At 40.8% G+C, this 22,323-nt stretch overlaps 1 protein-coding gene across 3 annotated transcripts in view; it reads right to left on the reverse strand.

Moving 5' to 3' along the window:
* Positions 1-1,348: 1,348 nt before the first annotated feature.
* The window catches only part of LMO1 (LIM domain only 1), an 83,035-nt gene continuing 62,060 nt past the window's right edge, over positions 1,349-22,323 (reverse strand). For all 3 annotated transcript variants that reach the window (XM_090032640.1, XM_090032639.1, XM_090032641.1), the window contains exons 3-4: positions 7,056-7,181; positions 1,349-1,802 (exon numbers count right to left, since the gene is read on the reverse strand). In XM_090032640.1, coding sequence (XP_089888766.1) covers positions 1,697-1,802; positions 7,056-7,181 — 232 coding nt within the window. In that variant the 3' untranslated portion in view covers positions 1,349-1,696. The remainder of the gene's footprint in view (positions 1,803-7,055; positions 7,182-22,323) is intronic.

The raw sequence follows: 22,323 nt of genomic DNA on the forward strand, positions 1-22,323 counted from the left end.
AACAGTTTTTTCAGTAGGCCATCCCAATTTGAAAATACCTGCCTCCAGAAAAATGAGAATGAGCTATCAAGAGGGGTTCCAGGCTACATGTTGCAGTTTATTAGTCCATTAGTAAAAGCTCAGGGTTTCTTTTAGGTTTCAGGTAGTGGTCTTTTTTCCCTCCTCCCCCAGATTGGGGTCTGGATGTACAGCAATAGGTATGAAAGTCCAAAATCCATATATAGCATTTGCAGTGCTGAGAAAACAAGCTGCATTTGATTCAGGACGGGTAGTTTAATATTTAAAGTTATATTGGTACTTCTTTACAGATCAGGAACAGAAGGGGAAAAAAAAACAGCAGCTGGAGACGAACACAAGTAGAATTTAAATATTTGTTCAGTTACTTTTCTCAAGTGCTACCTGCACTTACACAACAGGGATCCTAGACAGACGTAAAACTTCCTCGGTATAGTAACAAGCATTGCACATGAATTGTGTAAGCTTGTAAAATAGCAGAGTACAGTAAATTGAACAGGATCCAGTGCTTCTCTATAGCAGCTGTTTAAAGCTGACCAAAGATAAACCAAAAAAAGAAAAAAAAAAAAAATCAAACAGCTTTTGTTGTGTGGGAGGTCTAGGCACCTAGTACGTAATAACCAGAGGAGTCCATTAAACAGGTGGTGTAAGTTCAAAACTAGGTTTCATTTGAAGTCCCTAGCATCAAATATTTTGGTGCCTGTTACTTGGGAAGCTGATGCCCTGTATAAAAACATTAAACCCTTAATCAAAGCCTTTGAAATGAATAGTCTGATTGGTCATTGACCACCTGTTGTCAGGGCTGCTGCGATTCCATTCACTGGGATTCAGACTACAGAGATACTGTATAGTAATGTGTCAGTAGGGTTCTTGGTCATCACACTGCTGTCTCAATTGATGCATAAGAAGAAAGAGACCAGTGCCCATAGTCAACAATTGAACACATTATTTAGAGTAGTCTCTGTAGAGATTGACCAGGGATATGAAGATACTCTGGCCCCCTCGTGCGTTTCCTCTCTTTTTAGGCCATTGTTATTTTGGAGATTAATATTGATTTGGTTCCAAACAAGAGGCTTAGGTTTCAGACCAGCACTTCCTTTTCAACTATTTTTGAGTTTCTTTACACTCTTTCCTGTGATTTTATTTTGTGCGATTTCCAGGGAATTGTGCATCATACACTCACAATATATACATTTTTATTTATAATATAGTATATATAAATTATATTAAATAGATATTTTATATATTATTATACATCTTACACATTGCCCTCTTCCTGCCCTTCCTCCCCCCTTGACTATTGGAAACAAAATCACAACCAAAATGACCAGGAAACATTCATAATTTTTAATTCACACCAGTAATAAAATTGCATTACATTTTTCATAAAATAAATGTTCCAGTTTATATACAGAAAACAGACTGTACAGAGCCCTCCCCCAGACCTCAAAAACTCACAAACATACAGGCAATGCAGTGCTCAGCTAAGCAGGCACAACTGTACATCTAAAATTGTAACTGCTTTGTGTTGGGGGGGGGCCGAAGGGGGAAAAGTACTACAATGTATATAGTCCTTTCTGGACCAAGAATTAAAAAAATATTGCAGGCAAGCTGACAGACGCCCCTCACTGCTTGTGTGGTCGAACGTCCATCCCACAGTGCTTCAGTGAAGCAGGGTTCGTTATTGAACTTGGGATTCAAAGCTTCCGTTAAGCTGCCCTTCCTCATAGTCCATTTGACACAAGATCATGTTGTTCTTCAGGAAAAATTTGTCTCCCACACAAAATCTGAAATGTAAAGGGGGAGAAAAAAAAAAAAGTCAGCTATCTAAAATGTAATTGTTTTTTTAACCTGGTGGCTCTATACTGAAGGGGAAAAAATGACAAGAGAGTAACATTCTAGATGGGTTATAAAGGACATCATCAGTTTTGCCTCTCAGATGAGAATTGGAGAGGGCACAAGTTCTGTGGATGAAGACTGATCTGGGAACCAGGACAGCTGTGTTGTAGTTTTCAGTGAACAATCCTCTAGATGAGCCTTGGTTAGCCATTTAACCCCTCCCTCCTGTCCCCACAACCTTTGTTTGTGCTGCCTACCAAGATTGTAATTTGGGACAGAGACAGCCTCGCACTAGGCCTGTGCAGAATTTAGCACACAGGGCTTCATTCCAGCTGAAGCCCCAGGACATTACTATAACTAAGAATAATTTGACAGGAGGATGAAAGAAATTTGCCCCAATTGACCAGACTTTCCAGAACACAAACAGGAAAGTCAGAGAGGTTTTATTACACGGGAAAAATGAGGCATTCTTTGGTATTCATATTTCCATAGCCTTCGAGGTGAGGCTGTATTTACACTAATTTATAGGCAATGACAGGCTATTAAGTCCTTTTTCACCCCCTTATGTACAGTACAGAACAATAAATAGAAATTTCCTGATGGCTAGACTCTTAACCTTTATCTTCACTGAGAGGAGCATAATGTTCTCTATATACCATGTAAATTGTTCTGTTTGTATTAAAGTTGACAGAGAGGCTTGTGATATTTAGCAATTTTATTTGACAATTAATGTAAAAAAAAAAGTTCCACATATAATGCTGGAAAGGTTCAAATTGACAGCCAATGACCTCTTCATACTTCCTGTTTGCTACACACATGCAGGCTAATCTGGGTGTGTGTATAATTTTTAAATTTCAGTGTATTCCTGTTCAAGGACAAATTTTGTCTCAACCCATTCAAAAGGGGGTCATAGCAGAGCAAGACAGAATAGCATCCTCTACTGTAGCCTTTTGAGCGGGTACAACAGGCTAAGTTCATCCATGCTAAGGCCAGTTCAGAAGGGCAGACACTGTAAGTATCTGTCCTGTAAGGAAGCAGTAAACAGCAATTTTAAGACGACAAGGATTTTAGCCAGGGGTATAGGAGGAAGAACACAGACCCTATGCACAACAGAGCCCACAAATGCAAGATAATTCCTTCCTCAGCAAATTAATTTTAAGTTGTCAAAATCTGCCTCTTCCCAGGGACTGGCTGGAATATTTTTAGAAGCTAGAGTTTTTGCATGAGGCTAGACATATTGCATTACAAGAGAGGTGTTCCTTTAGGTAAGCCCTATGACATCCCAGCCTCTCCTATGGGTCAGCGGATTCCTTGCATAGGAAGGCAGTGAAGTTGTGGCTTTCTTATTTTGTGACTTAAACTAAGCATGCTGCAAGTCTGTGCTCTGTATAGTGGTTTTGAAATGTAACTACCTAACTTGTAGTACAGAAGAGAGATAAAAGCTGCTTATCTAAGATGAGACTGAAGTTAAAAAGTAGCCCTGTGCACATTCTTATGAAAGTTACAGCCCCACCAAAGGTTTTGCTCAATTTAAGGTAAAGATACAGCTGCTTATTTCTTGTTACTTACTATTATGTTAAACTGAGAAGAACTTAACACCCGAGGAGAAGTAATGCAACCTGAAGTCCTGCCACTACTACAATCAACAACTGCCTTCTGTTAGACCTAGCTGGGGTTTACCACTGCAAGGCGGGAGGGAATAAAAAGCCTAGGAATCGATTCATAAAAGTTGTGTGTGGTTTTACTTTGAAAAACTGAATCAAAATTGGCATCATGGGTTCCCCAAGTTTGTCTCTCAGAATTTATAACACCAGGAACTTTTTTTCTTTTAACTGCCAGTCCTGCACACTCAGCCAGGACCCAGTGGGCATCTTCCTTCTCGGGCATCTTCACCAACAATAGATTTAGCAGGCCAGCTTCCCGCTCTCAGTTCCACTTGTGCACACCTGGCAACTTTCCTCAGGGCAATGCGCAAAGAGAAAAGAATTGAGCTTTCAAACTCAAAGTGGCCCTCCTTCAGAAAGACCCATCTCACTGAGCAAGTATCAGCAGAGATCAGAGCGCCACAAAAATGGAACCCACACCTTTAAAAAAGGAACATGGAGTTAAGGCAGAGAAATACTGCTCAAGTCTAAACAGCAGCAATGTGCTTTGAAGAGAAGAAATGACAAACATTTCAGATGGCATAACATTTAAAAAGTGTTTCCTACTCTTGTATTATGACCATGCTAAAAGTAGAAGCAAATGGTCCAACAGAACATTGCTGTTCAGCTTTGATGCAAAAGGGGACAAATTTATAGGGCAACAGGGTAGTGTAACCAGGGGTGGGCGAATGGGGAACCAGCCCCCAGCACCGACTTACAGTGGATGCAAGAATGGTGACCATCCCAAGAAGCCCCTGTAGTGGGGCAGCTTCACCTGGGATATGGGAAGCCCATTCTGCAGCCACAGTAGTCTGCTGCCAATGTGCAGGGAGCCGTGGCAGGTAAGGTTCTGCCCCTACCTTCTGCAAATCAGCACAACAGCATTTCCCCCTCCCCTGGCCCAGGGTGCCTTAATAGCTAGTTATGCATCTTGGGCCAGAGGAGAACTGGCTATACCATTCATAGCCTTTCCTCAAAGCCCAGCCCTGATGTTGTAGTTTTCAATTATATCCAGATTGAACAGCAGACTCATTTCCATTGGGTTTCAAAATGTGACCAGTCTCTCAGGAACAACTGACTACATGACACTCTTGACATTAGGGCTTTAAAAAAAATCTCCTGAGAACCTGCACAAGATTTTGGATTCTTCAAGTTTGAGCCATAGCATGATACAGCCATAGGCCTCAGCTCTGCTTGTGTGACATGTCTTCAGGCAAAAATATGATCCTAATTCTCAAAAAAAACCCCAAATCAAAACAGTTTAGGCTTCTTTGCACTGCACTGTTGTTCTTTCCTGACTATGGCAAATACCTGTCCTCCTCTTGTGTGAGGATAGTCTTGGAAAGAGTACCAAAGCACATGCAAGCAGGGTAGGTCTTAACTGTACACTACCAGGAGCAGAACAAAGGGAGAATAGTGTTCTGTATTTCTTTGTTCTGTAGGGCCATGTTGAAATAGAAGAGAATGAAATAAAACTTATCTTTCACAATGAGAACTTATGTGGTGCTTTTCTCTATAAAATGTTTTTGTGAGCTCCCAAGGAAAGCACAGCCATTGTTTAAATTCAGTTTTAGCCAACTAAAAGTACAATTACAGCCTGGTATTTTCCTTCTGCTTAGGGAAACAGGGTAGTTAGGATTACTTACAAGTTAGTTTCTTGTCTCCCCTAACCTTAACTTTGCTAGTCAATCCCACAGTCTGAGCCAGGTTTAATAGCTGGAGCACCATTTTCCTGTGTGGCAGTGCTTGGGATCAGTGAGCTCTAGATGATGAAGCCTGCCACTGAAACGCATGGTACAATATCTGAGGAACCAGGAAGAAAGCACAACTGGGAACTCTGGCTTGGGACACTATGCCCTATTATGAGCACCTTCTCAGGAGTGGGGTGGGTGGAATAAAGTGCTTGCCACCTGCTGGCATGGACACAATGTGAATCGGCTTCCCTGAGCTTCTGAATGGCAGTAACAGGATGTCAGAAGCATATTTAAAAAAAGACAGGATTAGCAAGATCAGGTACCAATGTACTTTGATGTAATTTGTCTTCAAGTTTGTCTCTGTCCAAACACAATAGCCACTAGATGTCACTGTAACCACAGTGGAATAACCTATCAAATTAGACAGCTTGATTTATTACAGTTGCCAGCATTAATAGGAAGGCATTCTACCCAAAACAAGTAATACCAGCTTTGTGCTTGATACAGTGACTTCAATTAAAGCCACCCAAACTACATACTGAGTTCTTGATCCTGCTCTCATGTGTACTGTTGTAGTGGCTGGGCACAGCTTCACTTACTTCAACAACTTACGCTGGTGGAAAATTAGCTTGAGGAAAGAAAGTCAGTCCCAGTATTTTTGTGCATTCTCACCAACGCAATATGGAGCTGGCGGGGCATTGTGCATGGAGATGCATACTTTGCCATACGCACATTTTACAGTGCTCCCTCCCTCCCCTAAGTGTCCCATACTGACAGATTTCAGGGTAGTAAACATGACAAGTTATACATTTTAAAGAAAAATATTGGCTTTGAAGCAAGTAGCACTGGACTCCCCTAAATGCACCAAGAGCTGCATCACCTATCTGCATCTCCTTTTCCTAACACATCCTTCACAAATAAAGTCAGTATTAGAGCTGCCTACTTGATCCAGCAACTGGCAAAACACCTCTCGACTCCCAAGACAGAATCCAAAGTACAACTGGCCTTTGTGCATTGAACAGTTATCATTCCCCCTACTTAACTAAAATGTAGCAATGTGTTTTTAGTCCTGTTTTAGCTGAGAGGAACATCAGAAGTTTAAAAAATAGACTCATGTCTAAAGGGGAGAATGTGCTGCATGTACTGCAGCAGATTTCCAGGACTCAAACTTAGTTCTACTAAGGTCACAAGAGAAAGCTGAGCCCTAAAACCTTGTCATACCAGTCCTGACATCCAGTCAGCTATGGACACCAGTAAGGCAGGCAGAATTCACATGTTCTTTTACTGTACATCCTTCAGTTGTTATTTGAATGAATCTCATTTTGGGTTATACCACAAGCATACCTAACTACAGTAATTAAGCAGAAAATGGAAGGGAATAGTTCCTCGACTTGGAAAGGGCTTGCCTTAAAATCTCTCTCTTGTCCCTGCCTTCTGGGTCTACTACAAGACTGATTTTAAGCAAACCTGAGTTAAAAAGCACACAGGCAAAACAAAATCCTCTATCAACGGATGTTCAGCAGACAAGCTAGATGCTAAAAGAACTCAGATACTATTCATGTGACTTCAGAGCAGCTGTGTAGTACACACTGAATCCAAATGTGCAATCTTCTCACCCACCAAAAACCTTCTGATGGTAAGGAGCAACTACAAGCAAAAGGACTGCAGGGTAGACAGGTATTGTACAGGTAACTACACAAAAGAGAACTCAACCAGTTCTAGCTGGAGAGTTCCTCTTGCTTGAGAGTCTCAGAAAAGCAGTGCAGATCACACAGATTTTTCTGTTCCATGGGCAAAAAACAAATTAGTTTGTGTGGCATTTTGTTTCATTGGGGGGGGGGGTGTATAATAACTGCATCCTCACCGCTGGTTGCAGAGCTGGCAGGCAAAGCAATCCAAATGGTAAACATTATCTCTGGCCCTCATCACCATCTCAAAGGCAGGGATCAGTTTACTGCAAGCAGCACAATTCCCGGTGGTACCAAAGAGCCTGCCAAAGAAGCACAATCATTAGAAGCCATTTTAATTAAATGGTGGAAGGACTAATTAAGTGTAATTAGCAGTATCAAATACTGTATTGCACCAATAAATAGAAGTTGCCATCTCCATTTCGCTGACCAACCAGTGTGCAGGAACTTGGGATAAAACTGCCTGGTGAGCAAGCTCTGCCTGTTGAGATGAAACTTCACTCAGCTCGTGAGCCTAGGGCCAATTTACTGGCTAATGGAGAAAAACATTAAACACTTAGAATGTTATTTTGGGGCTCACAAAATTTCAGTCACAACAAACTCTCTGGTTATCTGGAGTAGCAGGGTTTGTTCTCTGCATATCTTGCTCTCTTTTCTCTGCATTCTTGCCCCATTTGCTCTTCACTGTGACCTAATGGACTGACGAGACTGTCAGTAACCTAGCTATGTCGGGCAAAAGTGCAGGAGACTTACAAACTTTGCCACCTCTAGCACAGCTCAGGAAGACACTAACTTATCTCCTGCATAAAAAAGCAGTGTGCATTCATGTTTTACGAGCCACTTTGCAGGTTTTTCTTCTCACTTCCCCACCTCTGTTCCTAACCCTATCCTCCTGGGAGCCAGCTAAGCTCTTATACCAAGGCATGGCATGTTGAGCTGTTCCACTTCAGCTCCCAGATCCTTGAAGATAGCCCTTCAGCACTGGAAGCTTTGCCATTTTCATCTTGGCTTTCCCTATCTGTCTCCCCAGATGTCTGCTGCTGTTACCGCTCCCTCAGGGGGATAACGAAAGCTACAGTATCACTCCCCCAGCTCTGACCCTCAAAAATAAGTCCCTGCAGACCTATGATCCAGAACCACTCCTTGGTGATAGGCACCACCGCACTTCTAAATTAAAGCCATTAAAATCAGTTTTCAGTTGCATTCAATGTAGTCCATGAAGCAGAAGTTTCAGCTGTAGATTGTGAACAATCAACATACATGTGGTTAGTTAATTTCTATTTAGAAGACAGCTTGAAATTTAACCTTACTCTTGAAGCAATATGGAAAACACCTCTCTCATACTAATCATTAGCTGTGTGTACAAACACATGCTTGTAACACTTCCCCCCAAACACTGAACATATTTGGCATCCCCCAAAGTTTTGAAGCTAGATCTTGTGAATGAAGATGCTAGCTATTTTCATGAGTACCTAGGTAGGAGAGAGATAGCTAGCAGTCTCAAGTTCGGCAGAAGGCAATACAAGGCAGCACTTTATGAACTCGCTCATTCAGATGAAGTAGGCTGAAGCCTATGAAAGACTCATGCCTCTCTAAACACATTAATTTATGCAATCTGCCCACCTGGACAGGAGATGTAGAAGAGTTAGCCCAGCATACATTGAAAACCTTTGGCTGCTTTCTCAGCCTGTAATTTCCTCACTTTATCAATGCTACTGATCTGTGTAGCAGGATCTCTGAAGTGGTATGATCCTCAAAGAACTAACCCCCCTCCCCTCTTCTCCCTCCAACCGTTTGTGGGGTTTTGGGTACATAAAGTAAAATCTTATTTCTTGTGTCACGTGTTAAAGTACACATCCATCGTTCTTCTGTTATTCCTGAACGAGCAGCTCCTGGAATTCTAAGAAGAAACAAGAAAGAACAGTTTTCTTTGGGAGACTAGACATTTTCTCCTGCCACCTTGCTAAATGCCTATAGTACAGGGGCTATACAGAAATCTCATAAAAGAGTGATACAAGAACTATATAATCTTGCTTTAAGACTTCACCATATTGGGTCAGAAAACCTAACAAAGCAAAATGGCAGAGCATTTAAGTCTGTATAGCCCAACATAAGGCAAATGGAAACATGTTCACCTTATGGCACCACACAACACAGGCTCTAACTTCTCTGCACTGCAAGTTAAATACATATTAGAAAGCATCCTCTTTTGCTTCTGCTCTCAGTTGGGCAGGGAGATTTCTAAGGAAGAATATGGATCAGTAGCAAACTGGAGCAGAAGGTGCTGGTAGCCCACAATTTCCTGCCTGGAAAGCTCCAGGGCTAGTGTGGTTATATGAAGTCCTTTATTTGAGACAAACTGTACAAGGAGATTCTAGCCTCCAATTTGTTTTTCCTCCATTCACAGTTATTTTGCTCAGTAACACAAAAGCATGCTTCTATCACTCCTCCTTGTTACCGTCTCCTCCCACTGTATAAACAGGACCTTTCAGACCAGCAGGGACAGTCATCTGTTTTGGTTTCCTTTCAAGACCAGCAGATTGGGAGTACAAGGGTATTTACAATTTTAGAATGACCAAGTCACAGCAAACATTAAAACCCACCCCCCAAAAAACACCACAGCAAGAACAGCTAACCTGAGTGAACCAGCCCAATATATCTGGTAGAAGAAAAAGGGAAACTTAATCCTAGATTTGTTCCAGGCACGGTACTGCTGCATGTGCAGCCATCAAATATCCATTATTCATTAGCATCACAGTTGTGCAGAGCTCAATCTAGATTAAACAAAATAAAGGGGCCCCAGACAGCACCATTTGCATTGTTAAGCAGGCGCTTTTCTTCACGTTCCAAATAGGATACTTCTCTAAATGGAAATGATGGGGAAGTTTGGACAGATGTTCACTTAACTATTTAAACAGTTAGCTTAAGAAACATGAAAAATGTATTTGGCACTTAATTCACCTGTCTTTTTTCAGGGGACTGACGGCAAACAGATTGTTTAACTGAGCTGAATGTTTGCGAGAGACCTGCAGCTTATGTTCTGGCCAGCTGAAATCAGTTGTTTTCTAATGTCGACATAAGCATAACTTCCAGCTACTCAGTGTATTAAACTTCTTTCCTTCTACTGAGCTGCAGATATTCCCCACTATCCTTTCTATACAGATGACTATTTCACAATCAGGGTGGCATCCCATGTTCAATTTAATGCTAAGTGCAGTAAAACAATCAAGCAAATGCAAGTTCAAGGAGTATAGCACATGTTAAATGCTCGTGGCAGTTGCAAAAGTTGCTCCCTTTCAGGCCAGGTTTATATCCTAACACCCAACTTTAAAAAGGTTACTACCATCCAATATTTTGCAAATGAAGTGAAGGTGCAATAAAGCTCTCATTCTGGCAATTCCCTGAAAAAACAGGATTAAAAGTAGGAAGCTTTTTATATCTGTATATTCGCTAAAGCTAAAACACACACAGACGTTAAATGCTGGGGTTACCTGGGGACTGGCAAAACGGGGGAGGGACAGTCATATGTGTGCAGCTTGAATGGCAATTAACTTGAATTAGCCACTACTGTCCCAGGGCAAAGTATTAATTCAGATATTTCACAGGTGCTTAACATGGGACAATGAGCTTGTCCATCTGTAGGATCCTAGGATAAAACACTTTATACTAGGAGAAATCCAAGGCCTGCTTTAACTTGTAGCTCACATATCAATTCTCTATTGACCATCAATATAGTTCTTGGTAAAACAGCCACACACTGGTCTCCTAGATATATTTTCTAGCAGAAGGAAGCTTGTCATTTAAACAGAGTGCAGGCTTACTAGAGAAATGCATCAAAAAGTCTGCAGTACTTAGGTGATTTTAACTGGCATGATACCACCAGCAAGAATATGACTTGGAGATGAAGGAGTTTTTTTTAAGCCAGGCTTTAAAAAAACCTGCCCCCTTCCCCCCCAAGTTAAAAGACAGCAATTTTTAAGTGCAGATTTATATCTCCTTATGTAATGAGAGGATCCAGCCAGCTTGTAAATAAGCTTAGACTATGCAGATTTAAAATTTAACACAATTAAACTTTTACCCTGTGGTAGTAATTATGTTTAATGGCTCTTACCCTGAACTTAACCATGTCTATTGTCGTCAGCCAATCTGAAAGTAGGAGTTTGTCCAAGGACAATTTTCTGTAGTTTATAGGCACACTAAAAAACTGGCTAGTCTATACACCGATTGGCTGTTGATGTCACTGTGTATAGTAAAAATTAAAAGCTAATTGGCATACGGAAGCAGCAGCGAATATGAATGGACTGATGAGGAAAGAAGGGAGCATTTTGTGGAAGTGCTATGTGAACGTTAGTCGCTGCTTTTATTTAAAGAATTATGAAGTCCTAGCAGCGGTCTTCTCTAAAACAGTCTGGAATCGGCAATTCTCTGTATGTACTCTGAATCAATTATGTGTATAGGAGGAACAATTATGCAGAACTTATTTATTTTTTTTTATGAAGGGGACAAACAAGAGGCTTACTGTGGTAAAAATGGGAAAAGGGCTGCACTTCTTTAAAATGGGCATGATTTCCTACACATATCTGTCACTTACAGAGGCCCATCAAGTTTTCAAGAATTTTCCTCATTGCTTCACTCACATTTATTTGTGGTCCAAAATCCAAGACTGTCAACTTATTTCCTGCACTACTCTAAACCTACCAATATGCACAACCAGATGTCTAATTCCATGTCCAGGTCCCTAAGATAACAGCAAGCTAATGGGGGGAGGCAAAAAACCCCCAAAAAGTTTTGCTGTGAAAAGTTTGGGAATGTTTATGTTAGAAAGGAGATGAACAAAAAGGATACAAGCATAGATAAAAACAACAAATGATGGAGAGAAGATGCATTGAGAATTCCTACTCTCCCTATTTTATAAAAGATGAGAGGATAGGGAAAGTTCAATGAAATTAAAAATGACAATTTCAAAATGTATGAAAGGAAATGCTTTTCCTATTTAAAGCATAAGACGTTGGAATTTGTGGAAGTTGCAGGAAGTGGAGGCCAAGAAGTTTACAGGATTCAAGAAGGGTCCAAATGTGTAGTTGGATAACTGGTATAAGCTAATAACAGATTTAACAGGAGAGATTGAACGCCCCATGCTTAGATTAATCCCTAACTGCTGGGATTAGGCCTCTTCTTCCATGCTCTTTTGAAGTTTCTGGTGCTGGTCACCATCTAGTTGCAATATAGATATGATGCAGTGCAGGAGTTGCTACGTTCATTTGTCATACCTTAAAATACACAGCTATGGGAAGAACAGCTTTTTCACTTGTACCAAGTGAGCTGGACAGACTGCATCAGTATTATTTCCTACAGCATGCACATGATGCTATTAGAATGAGACATTTGGGTATCTTTAATGTGAATTGACAAAGGTACTGAATATGCACATAACTGTACAGAAAGCTTAACTGCAAAGTCAAGACTGTCTGACATCTCTGTAGCCTGCCTTTGTCCAGTATACAAAAGTAACCTATTCTTACCATGTGTTTCTCTTTCTGCTTTTCTATTTGAAAATTGAAAAAAAAGAACCCCACTAACCAACAAATAATCCCATCACATGCAATGATTACGTTAGGCAAGTGCATCCTCCTCAGTGCAAGAAAGTTAAAGCTGCAGTGGAAACTGCATCAAATTAAGGATAGGAAACATATTTTGAAAATAATTAAATTGGTCTTTTCAAGATACCTTTGACTTCAGTTGCAGAGAATGCATGTCTCATATGCCAAAGGGTTCGTCATTCATGGATAGCTTACAGAAGGAATTGAACCAATGTAATATAAAGAGCCCTCTGCCTGGGTGACTGCACTAGCTTGGAAACTAGTAGCCATAAATTTTGGGGTTGCTTAAGGGTAGGTCTTCATTTAAACAGCCTGTATGAAAAAACTGGCCTGTCACCAGTTTTTGGGGGGAGGCATTTGTACTTGGTATGAAGCTCTTCTACTTATTGTAGAGAGTTTAAGCTCAGCCTTTGTCCACTGCCCCAACTTCCCATTATAACCAAATCACAACTTTCCTGGATACTATGTAAACACACACAGAGCCAAGTTTCCAAAGTGCTAGAGGCATATTAGAACGTCAAAGGCTAAGAGAAAGAATTAGTCCACGTGGGGGTTTTTTTTGTTTTTTTTTTTAACCTCATTGAAGAGGTTTGGGAAAGAGTCAAATAAACTAACAAACCAACTGCACTTTGGCATTATCCTGGAAAGTGCCGAGTTGCACACGTGAAAAAGCCTCCAGACCAGCTACCATGTATAAAGTAATCTTTGCTTTGACACTTCAAATTATGACAATAAGATTGAGATGCAACTATAGTTTCAAAGCAACATTTTCACTGTCATTCTGTTTGGCCACAGAGTTCAAGGCAGGGAAAGGCTGTGCACGGTATGGTCTTGACCATTTGAGGCAAGTTTGTTTAGCTAACCCTAACACTTTATTAGGCTTCTCAAAAATAAAATAAGAACAACACACAACAACCACCACCACCACACCTGATTAATCGTATTAAAAAAGGAAAGTTCATGTGTGGCTAGAAACAAATTAACAGAAAACCTTTGAAAGCAGATTGCTGATGAATGATATGTACCCTAGAGAGACCATATATGCTGTGTATTTCCTGAAAGAGCATCACTGCCCTTCTTGGAAGATTCTTCAGCTTTAAAAATCCTTTTGGAAGATGAAAAGTAAATTCAGTTGCACCAACACTTAACAGATGAGCTCAAGTTCCTCTACTTATGGAACAGATGAGATTCAACTTTCAGAGCTTTGTACTTTGAATGTACAGCTGCAGCTGGACCATTTGGTTTGGTGCCATCATCCTTCCTTACATGTGGAAGCTCACTAACTAGATGAAGCTCTATGCGTTTCCTTGCCAAAGGGAAGCAACACTTATCTTCAGAAGTCACTTCTTAGTCATCTAAATAAATCCTACCTATTTGCTGAGTATGAACCTTCTAAGGAAAAAGCAATTTACTATTAAACAATTACAAGTTGCATCTCTAGCCAGCACTTGGGCAGAACGGAGCAGACAGGAAAGGTTGGGTATTTAATGTATCTGACTCTAGGAACTCTCAATGCATTGCTTCTGCCTGACCCTATTCCAACTGAAATTGGGTTAAAGGCTCGCTTGTAAGCAGTGTCTTGGATTTATTAATAACCATATAAGCTGAATGCCCTCGTTGACCCCCTGCCAAAAGCTGGGATAAGAAGATCAATCCACTCCTAGTCTATGCTGAAGCACTGGAGTACCATACCCAATTGAAAGCTGATCAAAAACACACAAAGTCAGTTAAGTGTCCTGTTAACTCTGCTGGGAACTGGATCAGGCTTCACAGGAGAAATATCTGTTTTAGGCAGCATTAGAGTTTTCCTTGGCAGCATCTTTGATCAGGTAGATTTGTTTAGTTTATCAAAATCCAACTAATCCTAGTCTGTGTAACAATTAACAATATATAGAAGTTAACTGCTCAGTTTGTCATTTTGAATCTGATTCAGGAATAACTTCACTGAAGTTTAAAGAGTAAAACTGGCGTAAGAGGGGAACATCATGAAGACTTCACGCTAAAAAGTCTAAAATAGGCTGACTGTGCCACCAGGGAAATCCAGATAGGGTTCAGAGCGATTGCCTGTGTCCTTCCCACTGAGTGGATCTTCAAATCTGTAGATCATTGAAAAGAACTAGTATTTGTATAAACAAAGCAGCACCATGAAAGGATTTCTGTACTTTAGTGGAATAGTCGCTTCCAATACTATTTGCGTATTCAAAATAAACACATTAAGAGGAAAACACACAGGGAATCATCACTATTAATTGAACACTAGATCTATATGTTCCGAAAAATGTATCCGGAAATATGTGTCTAAATGCAGCTGGAGACTAAGGCAGGAGTACAAGAATAACAATTTCAAACACCTTAAGACCTGGTTTCATTTTTCATGGTTTATGAAATGTGAAGGTTAACAAACGTTCCTTCAGAAGCAATGACGACAATTTATCTCGAAACAAATGATTAAGCTATAGTCTGCTAACAATTCCTGAAGCACATTTCTTCTGAAGAGTCATTTGAGGACATGTATACACTCAGGGGTGGCACCAGCCTTTTCTCAGTGGTGGGGCTAGTCAGAAAATTGGGGCACAGAAGGGGCTGTGCTTTACATCTTCTGGCCAAACGTTCGCTTTTTAACAATACCCGTTTAAGGCGCTCTGCCTGTGCGGGTGGGAGTGGTGTGTGTGGCCGCAATGCTGGGAGAGGTGGCTAAGGGGGGGGGGGGAAGCTAAGGTGAATTTTGGAGGTGGCTATAGCCTCCCCAAGTCCCCCTCTCCCAAGCACTTCCCTTGTACACACTACTGAAAGCCTGCTACATTGGACAACAGTCTGCTTCAAAGCAATGAAGGCAAAGCACATGTCCAGAACCTATACTGAGGTTTGCCCCACTCTAATGAAGAAGAGAAAACATTCAGGCTAAGTACAGACAGTGAAAAAAGCCCATGGCTGAATCAATTCAGTCTTTGTAAGTTAATCTAAGATGTGTAGGTTGAACAAGTAAGCAAGTGAACAGACATTCACTTTTGATTCCAGAAATGCAGCCACGTGCCTGCAGTAGCCCATGTGTAGCTCAGCTGGAGCAGACAGCTTGAGTCAAGGCCAGCCCACATCAAGGCCAGCCCGCCCACCTTCTCAGGGGAGGTGCAAAGCTTCCTGGGATGCTGGTGGTTTGTGTGTTAACTTGAGTCAGGAGAAGATCTGGGACAGAAGTTCAATAAAACAATTTAATCTAAATCAGTACTACATCCATCCAGGTTTATCTTAAACCTGTTTCAGCCATTTTGAAAGCAGTTTGTGTACGCTGAATTCTGCTGTTACAGATTTGAACCGGTTTCAGATCACTTATGCTGGTTTGCGTAATTTCTGTCCCTAGCCTCAGTGTATAAAAAGCTAGTCCTCACCCAACTTGCATGCATCAGCCACAGGGGCTTAATTAACAGGATAGCTCTTCTTCCATGAAAGATCTGTGCACTGTGCTGACCACTACAGAAAGCTCCAAAGCAGAAGTAGCAGCATGTCAACAAACAGACCAGTGAGGAAAGCAGAGCTCCTAAATACACAGTCAAAAGCTTGCATTAAAAAAAAAAAGTGAGCACTGAAGCTGAAGCAACATCAATCATTTCATAAAAAAAAAAAAGGACAGGAATTTATAAACATATGAACACCATTAATGCTCATAGAAAATATAGCCTTTGTTTCAAGCAAGTTGCCAGAATGCTAGGTGCCTTTACATCAACAGTAATAAGGCCTGTTGCAGGTTAATAGATTTGGGCCCTGACCAAGCAAAGCAGGAAGGAAATTCCACAGCTGGGTTGCTCACTATTCAAGGGGCAGTGCTTTCTCAAACCACAGACTGGCACCTTGAGCTCTTTAGATTATCTCAACTATTACAGTACCACATGGGTAAAAACAGCCATTCCAAGAGGCACTCTGCTCTTCAAACAGACACCAGGGAACTCCAATAGAGCACATGCTCCTACATTTAAATTGTAGGAAGTATTTTTTCTGATTTCTTTTACCTTTGCTCATATCGACAGACCTCAAACTGGTTCACTGCTTTGTAAATAAAGCCGATGCACCAAATTATGATAAATACCCAATGCTGCTCTCACCAGAAACTGCATTCAGCAAGTGGTCAATAATTAATTCCTCTGAAGGTCATCATAATGCTGTAAGTCATCATTATGTACTTATTTGAACATAGCTGTAAATTTATAAATATAGATTTAACAGAAAATGTCATTATAATTTGCTGGTAATTCACTTCTACTTGGTCTAAAGCATGCTTTCTTTTTTACCTTACCTGAAAGAGCATGGGTATTGGCTCCAAAGCCATTAAAGGAGTCTAACAAGAAGGCTCATTCACTGGGACTAAAGCACAGAGATCTGAGAAGCAAACAAAGGACTGAGGAAACATTTAGAAAAGAACAGTTCTAAAGTCTGTGGGCAAGAGGGAGGCTCTCCAGCCTCAAGAGAAAGTGGTCCAACTTGAAGGCTGGCCAGGTTGGTAAGGGAGATGACAATGGATGCTCACTGTACCATGCAAGGCAACCAGGGCACGCAACACAAAAGACGATACTGAAAAAAAAAAAGCAGAAGTGTCTGCAAGAATGCCTAGTGGTGAGCAGGGCAAGGAAAGTGTCTACTGTATTTCTAGTCTTTGATGAATAAAAACAAAAATCCTGTTCAGCTGGTTATTAAAATTAAAGGACAAAATGACTGGAATATCAATAGTTATTGATATTTTGAAAAAAATCTTGGCCCTGGTTAACATTTGTTTTCTATAGTTCAGGAAAGCCTGAACTATAGAAAACAAAATGTTAACCAGGGCCAAGATTTTTAAAAAGCTAGGTACTTAAAGTTTGGCTTCAAAAAGTCCGTAATTTAGTTACCTAAAGACATGTTCCAAATGTTCAAACAAACTGAATACCAAGGAGATCAAGCCAATTTCAGCAACAACAGTTACCATTAGGCACCTCAGGTGGGCATCCAACACTGCTCCACATACTGCTTTTACAGAAGTCTAACCAAACAACAGTTTTGTTAAGTACTTTTTGTGATGGTACCTGACTGAGGCCCAGAGACAGAGTAATGCTACTAGTTAAATACCAGAACTCCCCGTCTTCCACATGAGCCAGGATTAGACTCGACGTTTGGTACTTTATAAGGAATGCAACAGATAAAGGAAAGCACATTCATTCAATTTTCTGACATCACAGAATGGGAAGGGCTGCACTAATCAGGCTTAAATGGTAAGATCCACAAGAGTCCAAGGAAAAGCCATAAACAGAATTAGCAGTTTGAGGAAAAAGAGAAATGGAGTAAAATGGGTAAAAACTGGTCAAGAACTACATACTAAAAAGATGTACTTCTTCCTGGCAAGAGGATCGGTTCTACTCTTCTGCTGGGTATGTTAGGATCCTTTTGCACGTGAATGAAAAAGGCAGTAGTACAGTTTAGAGATGTGACTAATGACAGAGGTTGAAATGCAAAGCTCCACAAATAAAGAGTTGACACAGATTTGAACAAAAAGCCAGGAGGTTATTTTTGGCAGCACAGAAAAAGTACTACTTTCATCAAATCTTACTAGATTAAAATTAAGAAAGAACTTCCACTGAACTAGAAAATAATTTAAAAAGAAGTCAGGTAGACACATTTGCACATGGAAATTTCATCATTTGAAGTAGTTAAAAGGAAGTGATCAGCTAGACATCTAGAGGCCATTTGGGAAAAAGCCAGAAGTATTCTGTATCCTGTAGGGATCAAGCCAAATGACTGGGGGGAAAAAAGAGGGGGAACCCCACAGTTTCTTTATTCATGCTACCTAAAAATCCTTTATTATAGAGAAAGCCCGAGTCAATCTTACCTGTGCCAGTCTTACTAGGGTACTTGCTACTTGGATCACTACCATATTGCTTTACAATTTCTCCGTGTTTAGCAACCACCCATCTTCCCTCAACACTTCTGAGCTAAGATAGTAGTAATGTATTGTTACAACAATTGGTCTACCAGATGGAGAGAGGTACTTAAGTCATGTTCGTCTGAAGTCAGGCAAAAGGTAGGACAGGGTGGCACTTTTCATTCAGACATTTGTAAGTAAGTAGAAGCTTACTTTGTCAGTTGCCATGAACAGACAGTCAGAGGCACTAAATGACTCACCCAAGGTGCAAGAAAGATCAAATTAAAATGCTAGCCCAAAATATTCCCTCAAATAATATCCACAGCAAAAATGAATGAATTAATAAAATTCTTCAAAGACTGAAATAGGTCACTAGTCAGAAAACTTAAGATACTTGGGTTGAATTTCTGACTAATACAGATTTAAAGTCTTTTTGGAAATCTCTTAATCTGCCCTCTTTTGGCTAATTAAAGTAGAAGGTGGCAAAAACCATGTTCCTAACTCAGAAGAGTGTTGCAAGGGTAAGTTGCAAATAAACCTGATGTACTTGCATGCTAATGCTGATAAGTGATAAAGGCAATATTGTTGATATCAGTTTGCTTTTGTAAAGCATTTTACTTGAAATGGGACCACTTTCAATTAAGAAGCTACAATACAAAATCTATATTCATAGATTCATAGATGTTAGGGTCGGAAGGGGCCTCAATAGATCATTGAGTCCAACCCTCTGAATAGGCAGGAAAGAGTGCTGGGTTCAGATGACCCTAGCCAGATGCCTGTCTAACCTCCTCCTGAAGATCCCCAGGGTAGGGGAAAGCACCACCTCCCTTGGGAGCCCATTCCAGATTCTGGCCACTAACTGTGAAGTTCTTCCTAATGTCCAGTCTAAATCTGCTCTCTGCTAGCTTATGACCATTATTTCTTGCAACCCCCAGGGGCACCTTGGTGAGTAGAGCCTCACCAATTCCCTTCTGCGCCGCCACGATGAATTTATAGGCAACCACAAGGTCACCTCTCAACCTTCTCTTGCAGAGGCTGAAGAGGTTCCAGTGCCTTAGTCTCGCCTCGTAGGGCTTGGCCTGCAAGCCCTTAACCACATGAGTGGCGGTTCTCTGGATCCTCTCCAGGTTATCCACATCCCTCTTAAGTGTGGTGCCCAAGACTGGACTCAGCAGTCCAACCAGCGCCTGATAGAGAGGAAGTATCACCTCCTTAGTTCTGTTTGTCATGCATCTGCTGATGCACGATAAAGTGGCATTAGCTTTGCTGATGACTTCGTCACACTGGTGACTCATTTTCATCTTGGAGTCTACTAGGACTCTGAGATCCCTTTCCGCTTCCGTGCTGCCGAGCAGGTCATTTCCTAGGCAGTAGGTGTACTGGACATTTTTCCGCCCTAGATGCAGCACTCTGCATTTCTCCTTGTTAAATCACATTCTATTGTTTTCTGCCCATTTGTCCAACCTGTCCAGGTCTGCCTGTAGTTGTTCCCTGCCCTCTGGTGTGTCCGCTTCTCCCCACAGTTTTGTATCATCCGCAGACTTGGACAGAGTACACTTCACTCCCTCGTCCAAGTCACTGATGAAGACATTGAAGAGTATTGGTCCAAGGACCGAACCCTGCGGGACCCCACTGCCCACATCCTTCCAGGTCGATACCAACCCGTCCACCACCGCTCTCTGGGTATGACCCTTTATCCGATTTGCCACCCACTGGACTGTGTAGTCATCCAAGTTGCAGCCTCTTAATTTGTTCACCAGTATGGGGTGGGATACTGTATCGAAGGCCTTCCTGAAGTCTACGTAAATGATATCTACCCCTGCTCCTGCATCCAGCTGCTTTGTAACCTGGTCATAAAGAGAGACTAGATTAGTCAGGCATGATCTACCTGCTATGAACCCGTGTTGGTTTCCCTTCAGCATAATTTTTCCTGCTGGGCTCTCACATATGAGAGCCTTAATACTCTTTTCAAATTGGAGGGGTTAGATCTGACTTATAACAAAGATTACATATTTTGAAAACATGCATAGTAGCAAAGATTCAAGCAGTGATGCTGGAGGGTTTTTAAATCAAGTAGAAAAAAAAAAAACATACTACAAGGTTCACTGCCTGGAAACTGAAGCCATGAAGGCATGTTTAGATTAGAGATATAGCAGTATTTTTGTAAACTGTGGAGACAACTGGCTAGTGGAACAACTTACCAAAAAGTTGTGGTGAATTCTCCAACAATGGCCATTAAAAAGTCAAGACTAGATTTTTAAAAATAGATTATATATTTCAAACAGAACTTAAGCCGGGAAAGTCCTATGACCTGGAAAGTCCTGTTATGCAGAAGCTTAAATAAAACACCAAGATAATTTCTTCTGATCTCATAATCAATTAAAGAACCTGGACAATCAATCAATCAGAGACTGAACTTGAGGCCTTAAGGCAGTTTTTCCCCATATGCAACCATGCCCCGTTTTACAATTCAGCTAATAAACTGGGGCAGAACAAAGCCTAACCTCCTTCCTTAAAGCACCTCAGTACTTACTGTCATTCTCATGTACGTATCTTCAGTTCCCAGCAGACATCAGCTAAGCCACCCTCCCTTTATTGTCCAGATTTACCAAAAACAGTCTTGCCTGCTGTCCAGAAGCATCCTCAATTCCCACTTCACCCACCTCTTTTCCTGATGTTGCTAGTCTCTTATTCCCAAGTTCTCTCTTCCCTGTCCACATTCTATTCTCCTGCGCCTCCACAGCTCCCAAACAGTTCTTTCCTCTCCATTAAATCCTACTAGACTCTGCCCCCAACTCATAAAATATCACCTCCACAAAGCTACAATTCAGGGATGCATCTTTCCCTACATAATTATACCTGCGTCTGCAGCAGTCGAAGTTTTATGATTCTCTTGACAGCAGAGACACTTCACATGTCCTCTTGAGAGTTTAAATTCAAACAGCAGAACAAACTGTAACTATAGGAAAGATGCTCTGTAGTCAGTCAGTAGAATCAGAAAGCAAGGATCCACTTCCAAAGACCTCCAGCAGTAAATGATAAAAGAGAAACGCATAACTGTTTCCTCTTAGTTTTCAAGAAGGAATTTAGCAAAATATGAGTTAGTAAATTTTAACTATTATAAGTTTCCTTCTGATGTCAGGATTTCTTTCCCGCCTTTATCCTTTTTAACTATACCACATACTTTAAATTACTGTCACTATGGCCAGTCACTGCCCACTTCAAGGTTAGCCGTCATTAGAACACTTAAAAAGTAATAATTTCTTGCTGAAAACATACTTGGGGTTGAGGCTAGGGAAGGAAATGTTATGGGGACAGGTGCTATGGAAGTAAAAAAAGGTAAGGAAAAACCAGAACTAATAAAAACCAACAAAATCCATCAACAGTAAGCTCATACAACATAGCCCTTAATAAGGAAGTTGTATTAAGACTTGTTATAGGAAACAACTAATCTGAGCTTCCATACATGTAACCATGCAAAAAAAAAAAGTCTCCATCTTATTTCTTATAAAATAATGCAGATGAGTGTTGTTCTACACAAATATAAAAGTCCCCGTTGGTCATTGTAAATTCCTTCTGTAGAAAAAATACTTTAAGAAATTTAATTTTGTTTGGTTAGTTACTGAACAGACAAATACTTCACAAAGGGGAAAACCCACTGAAGATGAACACTGAAGGTCCATTGTAAAAAAAAAAAAAAAAACAAACTACTACTGAAGAGGCAAAAATAAGACAAGAGTTTCAGGGTCAGACACTCAGCTGATGTGTACCGAAGTCAATGGCACCATGTGGGGCTAGCTGAAGATTATCCCTGTATTTTTTAAAGTGATAAATATTATATTCCATAGCAGGACCGTAATACCAAAGCACGTCCTCCCCTCTCTACCAACTAAGCACTTAACGTTGAATCAAAAAAAAAACAAAAACAAACAAACACACTTGAAATGCAAATTAAAACCC

This window comes from Crocodylus siamensis, chromosome 2 (genome assembly GCF_052110815.1).
Source record: "Crocodylus siamensis isolate JL-2025a chromosome 2, ASM5211081v1, whole genome shotgun sequence".
In the NCBI taxonomy this organism is placed as follows: Eukaryota; Metazoa; Chordata; order Crocodylia; family Crocodylidae; genus Crocodylus; species Crocodylus siamensis.